This window comes from Mirounga angustirostris, unplaced genomic scaffold (genome assembly GCF_029215605.1).
Source record: "Mirounga angustirostris isolate CCGP_5_RB_7025 unplaced genomic scaffold, mMirAng1.0.hap1 SCAF_4, whole genome shotgun sequence".
Lineage (NCBI taxonomy): Eukaryota > Metazoa > Chordata > Mammalia > Carnivora > Phocidae > Mirounga > Mirounga angustirostris.
In genome coordinates, this window is record NW_026991712.1 from 88647272 (window position 1) to 88659172 (window position 11901).

At 46.1% G+C, this 11901-nt stretch overlaps 1 protein-coding gene and 1 pseudogene across 1 annotated transcript; both read right to left on the bottom strand.

Annotated features, from left to right (window-relative positions):
- Positions 1-945: 945 nt before the first annotated feature.
- On the bottom strand, positions 946-3344 carry LOC135364038 (uncharacterized; annotated as a pseudogene).
- A 332-nt stretch (positions 3345-3676) lies between these two features.
- LOC135363982 (late cornified envelope protein 1F-like) lies at positions 3677-4299 on the bottom strand. Its single transcript, XM_064587467.1, has one exon. It carries the CDS (start codon positions 4297-4299, stop codon positions 3985-3987), a length of 315 nt encoding a protein of 104 aa, XP_064443537.1. The 3' UTR covers positions 3677-3984.
- Between the last annotated feature and the right edge of the window lie 7602 nt (positions 4300-11901).

The window sequence follows — 11901 nt, forward strand, 5'->3', positions numbered from 1 at the left end:
TCCACATTACGGAGGGTAATCTGTTTTACTCAAAGTCAACTGATTTAAATGTGAATCACATCTAAAAAAAAAAAAAAAGAATCCCTTCACACCAACATCTACGTTGAGTGTTTGATTTAAAATCGGGGTGCCATGGCCTAGCCAAGTTCACACATAAAATTAACCATCACAATTCACCCCTTGTCCACTTGGCACCCATACACATCTCCTTAAACAATATTTAACCGCCAAATAAAGACAATGACAAGGCCATACTGCCAGCTAACATGATGCAGTTAGGCTCTGTCTAGCAGATAATGCAAAAACCCTTTCTCCAGAAAAGGATGTAAAGTCCTTCAGTGATGTTGACTCTTCTCCTTGATATCCTTAACTTGACTTTTATTATGTAATGTTGAACAATACTGAACTATATCAGTCAATACATCTTATGTTATGTGATAGAATGGGAGGAAACCAAAGGTACTTCACACACACACACACACACACACACACACACACACACACTCATACCAAAGTAAGGAAGTAAACATGCTCATAGTAAGAAATGCCCATAGTTCTGGCCATGGTCACCCAATATTCATTCCTGAAGGGTCTGGGCCATGAATAGTCCTGTCTGAATTGGGTTCTTCGAGTTTCCCATGGACTTTAATCGAAGGGCGTGGCAGAACTAAGAGTCACCCTAAGGGACCCCTTGTATTCCACACATACTCTTCTTTACCTCCACTGTGAGTAGCAGTTTAATTCCTCGGTGGTAATCAGGATCAATCGCCCCACTGAGCTCTGTAGCTACCTTCTTCGCCTGTTGATTCAGAGTCCTGAGGAGGCCAAAGTAGCCAAGTGGCATTCTTAACTTCCAGTTCAATGGAATCATTCTGTCTCCTGGTGCCTTCTCCTCTTCTGGACTGCGTTCAAAACTAGCAGGTTTGGGGTTACTCAGTTAATGGGCTAGCGTAGCACACCCAAATGAAAAATATGTTACTTCCAAAATCCAAAGAGGCACACTAGGTGTTGTGCCTCATTTTTTATTGTAGGGGGGGCCAGATGCAACTACTTCTGTTTCACTTTAGAAGGGATATCTCAACATGCCCTGTACCACTGGACCCCTAGAAATTCCACCAAGGTAGAAGGCCCCTGAGTTTTTGTCAGAGTTATTTCCTACCGTCTGACACACAAATGTCTTGCCAGTAAGTCTAGAGTAGTTACTACTTCTTACTTGTTAGGTACTATCAGCATAATATCATTGACAGAATGGACCAGTGTGATGACTTGTCGAAGGGAAGGACAATCAGGATTGCTGAGAACTAAATTATGACATAGAGTAGCAGAATTGTCCTACTCCTGAGGAAGGACAGTAAAGGTATATTGCTGGCCTTTCCAACTGAAAATAAACTGCTCTATTATTAAACTGGTGGTCTTTACTGACAGATATGAAGGCAAAAAAAGAGAAGAAGAACATTTTCCAGATCACTAGCTGCATGCCAGTTACCAGGGGATGTGCTAACTTGCTCAAGTAACAAAACCACATCTGGTACAGCAGCTACAAGGGGACTCACCACTGGCTTCAGCTTACAATAACCCACTGTCATTCTCCAAGACCCATCTGTTTTCTGCACAAACCAAATAGGCAAGTTAAATAGGGATGTGGTGAGAATCACCACCCCTGCATCCTTCAGATCATTCATGGTATCACTAATCTCTGCAATGCCTTCAGGGATGTGGTGTTGCTTTTGATTTATTATTTTTCTAGGTAGAGATAGTTCTAATGGCTCCTACTTGACCTCCCCATCATAAGAGCCCTCACTCTACCGATCAGAGAACCAAAGTGGGGATTCTGCCAGTTGTTGTGTCTGTCTGTTCCAATCATACATTCTAGAACCAGGGAAACAACCACAGGGTGGGTTCAGGACCCACTGGGCCTACGGTGAGATGAAAAAACTGAGCTAAAACTCCATTGATCACCCGGCCTCCATACGCTCCTATCCTACCAAATAGGGACCAAAGTGGACCAAAGTGATGTTTTGAGTCTCCTGGAATTAGCATCAATCCAGAGCCAGTGTCCGTTAGCCCCAAAGTCTGATTATTTTCTTTTCCCCAGTGCACAATTACCCTGGTAAAGTGCCGTAAGTTCCTTTGGGGAACGCTGGGGGAAAGATTAATAGTATAACTCTTTGGCGGAGTTCAAGAGTTCTTCCTCCAGAGGACCCATCCTCCCCTTCATTCGAGGGGTTCCGTGTCTACAAACCAGCTCAGAGTTGGGAATTGATTGAGGGAGCATTATTCTCTCTTTTTATGGTTCAGAGGTTTGTTCACTTAGAACTTTTCCTCCTATACATATAAAGTAAGAATGTAGTAGGCTCCCCATCAATTTCATTTCCAAACCACCATGACGAACTAGCCAGAGCCACAGCTCTCTGTGAGTCAGGATGTTCTGATTACTGCTTTGACTCTGCTGTCCATGATAGTAACCACACCCACTTTGCCTTTGGTGCCCGAGTGCTGCCAATGGTATCCAATTATCCTTATTGCATTTAGGTTTCCCAATTCAGTGGCATCAGATTCCACTGTAATTTCTAACCTACAGAGAAGACCAATCACATAGCTCTTCAAGGATGCTGTGGTCTCCTCACAAATTGATTTCTCATAGCCCTGAAAGATAAGTCCTCTGGGCCCTTCCAGAGGAGATGAGCAGATGTCAACTGATAACTCCACTCTAGCATCCCAATAAGCCTTTGGACCCCTTCCTCTATAATTTACTAAGGAAGTCCTGGCATCTCATTTTCATTCAGTGTCAGCCACCTTTTGGTCCATGTTTCAGCCAACCAACCCAACAAATTGTTAGAGCCCCGTCCAAGCGGACTTGCGTGAATAAATTCGGCCTGATCCAACTTTATGTCCCTTCCACAATTATCTTGTACCCTTAATATCCATCCCACACATATTCCCTGGGTTTATATCTGTATAAATTAGAAAAAATCATGTAGTTCTTTTGGAGTGCAGTGTACCCGTTTATGGGTCACACTTTCTACATCACCTTTTGGGGCCTACTGGGACTTGAGTCGAGGTGCATGTCTAGAAGCAAAGAGAGATGGTGGGATGGGTTCTCAAGAGAACCAGCGGTGCACTGCAAGGCAACCAATTCCAGGAGGCCTTTCAGCTTCCTCAGGAAATGCATGGTTAACCACCTCAGAGGGGGATGAAAAGGCTGCTTCTACTGGCAAAAGACACAACTTGGTGGAATGGAATTTAGAAATTCAATGTCTCAACTTTATCAGGAAGTTCCCAAATGTCTCTATTCCAATTTTCAGGACTCCAGGGATGAGACAACTAGATATCATGTGAGGCATGGTGTCAGCTCTCAGAAGGACGCTCCTTGTGAAAATGCATCACTGAACCTAGTCAGGCAGAGACATCAAACAAACCCAAATTGACAGGCATTCTACAAAAACCAACAACTGTTTAAAAATCTTCAAATCATAGAAGACAAAAAGCCAATGTTGGTTCCTGGATTGGATTCTGAACCAATAAAAATTTGTTTTGCTCTTAAGGACATTAGTGGTGCAAGTGGCAAATCTGAGTAAGTTCTGTAGACACTGAGGCCTCAGGGGAAGCAGGAGTTGAGGACAGAGTATAAAAAGATAATGTAGGAATAAAAAGAAAACAACAATCAAGGAGGGCATGAAGATGTCTAGTTTTATTATTTCACATCAGGCTGGGTTTACAACAAGGTAAGCTCTGAAGGACCTAGGGTCTGTGCTTTGGGTTCCCAGGGCAGCCACACATATGGGGGAGGAGGTGAGTAAATGGGTTTGGGGGAGGGGTTGTGGCTTCTGGGCACCAGGGCACAGGGATCCTCTGGGCCAGAACTCAAGGCTGCACTCAGACCCCTCAGCCCCTTGGGCAGGCCCAGCAGGGGGAGCAGGAACAGGAGGAGGGCTTTGGCCACTCGCTGTCCCCAAGCCTGCGCTCCTTGGCTCAGGGTCCACTTCAGCAGCAGCCTCCAGACGACTGACCGCTGCCCCCTCCACAGCAGCTGGAGCCCCCCGAGGGCTGGCTGCAGCAGCCAGGGCTCTGGTGTCTGTGACGGTGGGAACTGCGTCGCCTGTGGTGGCTCAGGCAGCAGCCGCCGCCCCCAGAGCTGCAGCAGCCTCCGCCCCCAGAGCTGCAGCAGCCGCCGCCCCCAGAGCTGGAGCCGCAGCAGGAAGAGACTGGGGGGCACTTGGGGGGGCACTTGGGGGGGCACTTGGGCGTGGGACACTTGGGAGGGGGCTGGCACTGCTGCTGGTTCTGCTGGCAGGACATCTCGGCTGGCAGGGTCAGGAGCTGAGGGAGAGTCACACAGTGAGTCAGACCCAGGACCCTGAGCCCCCCTGCCCCACCCCTTCCTGTCCTCAACATCATTTCTAGTGCCTTTATTTGATGAACTGTTTAAATGGAGTCCTTGATAATTCAACAGAGAGACTTTCATTATTTCTAATAGTTCCCCAAATGCCCTCACATCATCTCTGGAGTGCTTCATCTGTTATAGAATTAGAGAACTGAAGCCAAAATATGTTAAGAAAAAGTGCTCAAAATCAAACATCTAGAGGAGATATTCTACAGCAAAAATCACGGAAATAGTAAATCTAGGTGACAGTTTAGAAATGAAATTGTTTCTTTAGGGAAAACAGTCATTCCCTCTTGCAGAACTTTCTAGATATCCTTGTCCTGTAGGGACATAGAAGTCCACACCCGCAAAGGACATTGCAGATTGGCTGGAAGAATGAGCTGAGGGAGAAGATAATTTACTGTAAGCTGGGACTTGCACCGGGCCCCTGACCGGGCCCCGCTGCCCTGGCATCTTGCAGACGCTCCCCTCAAACTAACACCTCAGCATCAAGATTTGAGTTGTTCCTACTCAACTCTGAAGTCCTTTTGTCTGAGTGCTTAAAATAAGTCAGTCAGTTGTGATTTCCTCTCTGCTGGCTGAGTGTCACTGTTCCCATCTTTACTTTTCCCTGGAGGGACAGTTATGCTTTCAAAGATAAACCTCCCTGTTGACAACAGTTATGGGTTGGTATGGTGGTCAGTGTTGCAAATCCTTCCAACCAGAGACCAACAACTACAGATCAGTTTGTTTTTTCTAGTGTACTGTCACACTCACACAGTTCCTTCTACTCATGTTCCCAGCCTTCCTAGCTCCTTGCCCCTCCCTCAGTGTCCCTGCGACTTGTTCTTTGCTAATATGAACCCAACCTCATCTTCTTCTCACTGCCACCCACCACACACACACACACACACACACACACACACACACACACACTGCAAAGGCTCTGCCCCCCACCCCCCACCTCCTGCTCTGGTTTGAGCTCCCTCTGCGGAAGGCTCTGCTTTCAGTCCCAGGGGACACTTACCGGTGCACAGGCAGCAGTGGGTCTGTCAGCACCTCAGGAGAGGAGTGTATGGAGGTGCTCTGACTCTGAAGCCCTTTTATCCCGGCTTTGGGCTCTGCCCTCAGCCTGTGAGACAGGACCTGGGCACGAGGGGACTGCCTCCTGCCACCCACGAGGTCCTGTGACAGGTGGTGACTGGCAGCTCCTTCCTGCCTCCTTCCATGGGGCTCAGAGCAGCTGCTCCCAGCTTGGAATAGGGCTGCTTAGAAAAAGTACCACGGGAGAAAAACTGTAATCATCCCCCACCTTACACTCCCACTGTCCCTGCAGGATACCTGCCTGGCTCAGTTTTGGAGCTTGAGTTCCCAATGTCTCTTTTCTTGCCTCCCAAATCTTAATTCAATGTTTCAGTCCGGTTTAAAGCAAGTTTCATAGAATCCTCCAAATCTTTATTACCTTATATGTGAGTGTGTGTGTGTGTCTGTGTGTGTCTGTGTGTCTGTGTGTGTGCACGTGCACATGGGCCCATATGTACGTGTGCCTTAGGAACCAACAAACAACTTGACGAGTCAGACTCAAGAGAGAGTCCTGGTTCTGACACCTATTAACTCCATGACCTTGTGAAAAATACCTCATCCTTCTTGTTCTCAGTTTTGTCCATCTACAGTAGAGATAATATAAAAATAACTACAGGGGTGTGTATGTGAGAGCTAATGCAAAGAAAAATTCTGGTAGAGAGTTTATAACACGCTGTATTCCTTAAACAAATGCCAGCACATTCACTTTTTTAAAATTACAACTGTTTTCTAAGGAGAGTGAGTGTGGTTGGAAAATACAAGACCCTTCTGTTTTCTTGAGATTAGTGATATGTTTTAATAAGACAGTATTACCAGGAATAAAGTTTTATACAAGAGGGAGAGAGGGAAGACCTGGCCAGTGAAACTGAGAATTCAGATTTTCCAGGGGTCATGTAGGAAGGCTGAAGTGAAGTGAACATCCCTGCTGGAATGCGGCAGAGGCCGAGAAAAAGCTGAGAGGACAAGCTGCTAGGACATGAGAACAGAGGCTGGACTCCACACTCTGGGGCCAACATGTGAGTGGGAGAGACACCGTGAGCATGTGTGTCTGTGTGTTCAGGTGCCTGTGAGTGTGTGTCAGTGTGTGGTCATATCTATGTGATGACAGCATGTGATTATGTGTCAGTGTGTGATCGGTTGTGACCTCATGTGAGGGCTTATGAATGTATATGTGTGGGAATATGTGCATGAATGTGCAAGCATGAGTGAGTGTGCAAGAGTGAGTGAGTACAGGGCTGATATTCAAGAGGTATATTCCAGCATACACAGGTGTTGCTGACTGAATGGTTGAAATATTAAAACCACTTCTGTAAGAGATAGCAAACAGCCACCACACTAACTCCCCTGCCCACCAGTGCTCCTGCCACCACACTGACTAACCCACAGAGTCCTCTACACCACTGGGAAACTAGGAGGACCATAACTGTCACATCAGGGCTTCTGAAATGCTGGTCCGGCTTCTGCTCTCGAAGCTCAATACCAATCTACAAAGTTGTAGAATGTACTTGAATAACAACCACTGTGTGTAATTTGTGTGAGTGCATGAACACACACGAGTGCTTAATCTTGTGCAAACAAGTATGACTGTGTGGAGGTTTGTAAACATGCTGACTTTGCCTCACCAATGGATTGATGGGTTCTACGTTCTGGAAAGACAGGATTCAGTCTTTATGCTTCTTCTAGCTACCAGCACAGTCAGGGCACTTGCTGTGTCACAGAGAATGTAAACCAGAGAGCCAGAGTGTCCTGAGTTTGCATCTCAGCTCCACCACTACAGGCTGTTATTATTGCAAGCAAGGAGGGAGCTTCTCTGAACCTCAGTCCTCTATCCCTGTTGGGAGTAGCCATACCTACTTCAGTAGGGTGGTGTCAATGTGTGCAAAAGTTGGCACACCTGTGTCAGTCAGGACTTTGCCCCTGTACATGCTTCCTCAGCTTGTCAGCCTCCCTTCTTGCCTCCAGGGAGCATAGCCTGCCTCACAGAGACAGAGCTGACTGTCCCAATGATAGCTGAGAATCACTGTGGGCTAGAGCTGCCAGGATTGCCTCAAGAGCAGGATCCATTTTGGGCAGGCGTTAAAACAGGGAAGATTCTGGAAGTAAAGGGCAACCACCAAATGGGATACTTATGACCTAAACTAAATCTTGTTTCCCCCTATGAACACCCACTCTGATCTTTTGTTCTACTTAATTGGTCCTGTCCTTGACCCTGAAATTCGCCCTTCCCCTTTACACCTTTGTATCACTGAAGGTCTGGAGCCCACGTCTTCCAATGTGTGGGAATAAGCAAAGGGTGCTGCCTGTAGGCTTGCTGCTCAGTCAGAACTGGAGAATAACAATAAAAGCAACAGCTAACATTTATCAAACTGTTTAATTACATTCTCATTGGACAACTCCCCCTTCCACCCCAAAAAGCAGCTAATCTTCTCCCCCACCACACAGATGAGAAAAGTGAGCCTAGGGAAGTTCTATAACTCGCTGCAAGTCACTTAGTGGAAGAGGGGTGGTTCTGGAATCCAGATTCAGTGTGACGGGGACAAAAGAAAAATCAGCAAGATGGTCCACACACAAGCACATGTGCATGTGTGCTAATTATGGAAATTAGTAAAAAGAAAATTAAATGAAGCCCAAAGAGGTGAAATTCAATCTCATGTTACACTGCAGAGTGAGGAAGGGTAAGGCAAGAGGGGTAAAAGCCCAAACGAGAGAGATGTGGGGAGAAGGTGATGTATGGGGGTGAGGAGGACACATTTGGAGACTGTGCTGAAATGACAGCTCTGAATGTGGGGGTGGTAGCGAGTTCTCATTTTCAAGGTGTTCTCACTCTCTCTATCTCTGAATTCCAAGGTGTGAGGTGTTTGTCAAATGTACCACCCAAGTCATCCCTTAATTGTATGCCACCCTGTCTAAATGTTCTTTGTTTTACGAGGGTCTTCTCCCAGGGACTGTTGGGCCCAGAGGCCCAGAGTCTGTGCTGGTTTCTCTGTTCTTATAGCACCCCTCACCTTCTGCACAAACAGGAATGGAGGTGCTTACTAAGGCTGCAATGATGGATTGACAGGGTGGGGGGACAGATGGATGGGGGATGGATAGAAGGAGGGGAGACAGCTGAAAGGCACAGGAGTCTGATGGAGGAAGAGGAGCCCAGCCCTGCAGGTAAGAAATGCTCAAAACTTTGGTCTTTAGCTAACTCTGCATTCTCCAGGGTCTATAATAATGTGTTGGGGTAATCCAGACTTCTTTTTTTTTAGGTTTTAAAAAATTTATTTTTTAAAAGTTAACATGCGCATAAAAGGAAACTGAAAAACACAAGAAGCAAAGAACAAAGTCATCCATAATCACAAGCAGTTTACAGTTTGACTTCTAGATCCTATGTGTGTATCTACACAAGTAAGCATTTTAATGTAATTAAGATCGTACAGTTATGTACCATGCTTTTTTATACACCATAAATATTTACCATTTCAAAGTCCCCAAACTATGAGTATTTTGAAACCAAGAATACACTACATCAACTCCATCTGAAAGAAAAAAAACGTAATCCTGCCTTTCTTGGTGACAAAAATTTCATAAAAGACAAAAATGGCAACAGGCCTCTAGATAAAGATATTGGCAGAGTTACAATTAAAAAAAATGTATTCCCTTAATGTTCAGTTAAAACTGGGACAAAGTAAGAGTACACAATGTACAATGCTTCTAAAAGAATTCATTATCCAATCTATACTATTCAAATATTAGCAAGGAGGTATGTTTCCATTGAATCCCTTAATGTATTCCTATAATACAGCCAAAGAGACACACACACATTAACAGTTATCATTACAATGTAAATATGAACACATCCGCATACATCTCTCCCTCTATACTTCCTTCTGCCCCTTTCATGATATTTTCCTCTCTGCCTCCTTCTGGGTACTTCTGCTGGCTCTCAGTGACTGCCCTGGAGCCCAGAAGCATGAAAGGGGAGGCAGGTTTAAGAAAGGAGGTTCCACCTCCTTTTTGTTGTCCAATGAGAATGTAACTAAACAAAATAGTCCAACCTGTGGACTATTTTGTAAGAGAGGGGTTTGGTGGAGAGGGATGGAGTGGGTAGTGGAAACAATAGGAACCAGCAGTTTGGATTACCTGTGCCTCTGAATTATCTGGTTACCGCAATCCTCCAGAAATTTTAATTGAAAGTAGGGGGGTTGTGGGGGAAATAGTTCAGGGAAATCCCCAACTGAGAAATAATGGGGGCTGTGATTTTAATCACATATTGATGGTGGATATCATGTGTTGAGTATACAAGGTCTGTATAGATTGTCTCCTTTTTTTAAATTTAAATTCAATTAGCCAACATACAGTAAGTACATCATTAGTTTCAGATGTAGTGTTCAATAATTTATCAGTTGCCTATAACACCCAGTGCTCATCCTCATGACACATTTGGTTAGCTTGAAGAAACTTTTGTCTTCTCTTCACCTATGGGAGAAGTTTTAAGGCCTTATTCTCAACTCCTTTAGACCCAGAAGCCCTTGGAGTCTGTTCTCTGAAATATAATTTATTTGCCTCAATCCTTCTCTGCTATGTAGCTCTTGACTGGGGGATTCCCTTGCTCTTTCTCAGCCTGCAGGGATGCTTTCTCTCCCACATGTTCTCCAGATGGGCATCATCTCCCCCTGGTTCCAGTGGTGCTTTCATTTTCCGTAGGTATGGGATGTGTCTCCTCCGTACCCCAGCAGGACCACTGAGAACGACCCACAGCTCACCAGTGCATCTGTACTGTGCCTGTTCCTCTGCCTGCACCACATGCCCAGCTACCCTAGGGCTCTGGGGTGGGGGCGGGACAAAAAATCTGCAGGAATGTAACATTGTCCAACAACAGAAGAATCAGACTGAGACATGAGTGCCAGAGGAACTACATTTAATTGTTTGAAAAACAGGAGCAGAGGTGGAGGGTGGTAAGAAAGGTGTTCCGCATGCTGCCCAAGCTTCCGAGAAGCAGACATAGTAATGTAAATACACGTCAGTAGAGATGATTAGACAGTTCAGAACCAGATCCTTGTCTGAGGTGGAAATTGCAGTTGCTAATTAATAAGTAGAGATCGAAGAAACCACCCTCCTGGTGCTGCCTTTTCCTGAAGTGTGGCTGCAGTCAGAAGCTGGGGTGAATGGCGTTGACAGATGGCAGAGAGAGGGGCAGTGAACTTCATGCTCTCTGTTTTCCTAGGAAGCTTGGCCTCTGGTCGAATGCTAGGGTCTTATTTCTGCTGGGACTTCTGGCACTGTTGGGGTGGACATTTCTGTTGGCACTTGGGGGCGCAGGGCTCCTTGCACTTGGGTGGAGGCTGACAGGGCTGCTTGGTTTGCTGGGGTTGGGGGCAGCACTGCTGGGGTGGGGGGCAGCACTGCTGGGGGGGACAGCACTGCTGGGGTGGGGGGCAGCACTACTGGGGTGGGGGATAGCACTGCTGGGGGGGACAGCACTGCTGGGGTGGGGGGCAGCACTGCTGGGGTGGGGGACAGCACTGCTGGGGGGGACGGCACTGCTGGGGTGGGGGGCAGCACTGCTGGGGTGGGGGACAGCACTGCTGGGGGGGACAGCACTGCTGGGGTGGGGGGCAGCACTGCTGGGGTGGGGGACAGCACTGCTGGGGGGGACGGCACTGCTGGGGTGGAAGGCAGCACTGCTGGGGTGGGGGGCAGCACTGCTTCTGCTTCTGCTGAGACATTCTTCGTTGACACACAACTGGAAACAAAAAAACAAAAAAGTGAGGAACGCCTTCGCCATAGAGACACTCTGGGCCCGAGGACAGGGCCTGCCGCATTCACATCCTTCTCTGCTTCTACTTTGCCCTGATGGTTTCACAACTTAAGGTTTGTATGTCTGTGTATAAATATCCATGCATGTGTGTGTAAATATGTGTTGAATATAAGTTGTGGCCAAAAGTTTGTAAGTCATTTCAATTCTTTTCGAGACAGAGAAACATGGAAAGAATGAAGCAAGGAAGGAATGGGAGAAGAAGAGAAAAGGGAGAGAGGGAGAAGGAACGACAAGGAGAGCAAGAACAAAAAGTAATATACTTTTATGCCAAAACTATGGAATCTGGAAGAGGATTGCCTAGGATCTGAGTCCTGGCTAAACTATTAACCTGCTGTGTGACTTTGATCAAGTTACTTAGCCCTCTGTATATGCATCTCTTAGGGCTGTTGTAAGGATTAAATGGGTATATAAAATGCATACATATAAACATGCATACATACATGTATGTGTGTGCACACACACACACAACCACACAGGGTAGCTAGCACATGATGAGCACAGTGTAAAGGTTTTGACTTATTAAATAAATTTCTAAAAATTAAAAAAGAATGAGAAGGAGCATCTCTTTTCTCTAAGACAATTATAAGAGAAAGGAGTCTAGAGACAAAATGGACTTTTTAGCTTGATTCTTATTTACAGTTGAGGAAAACCA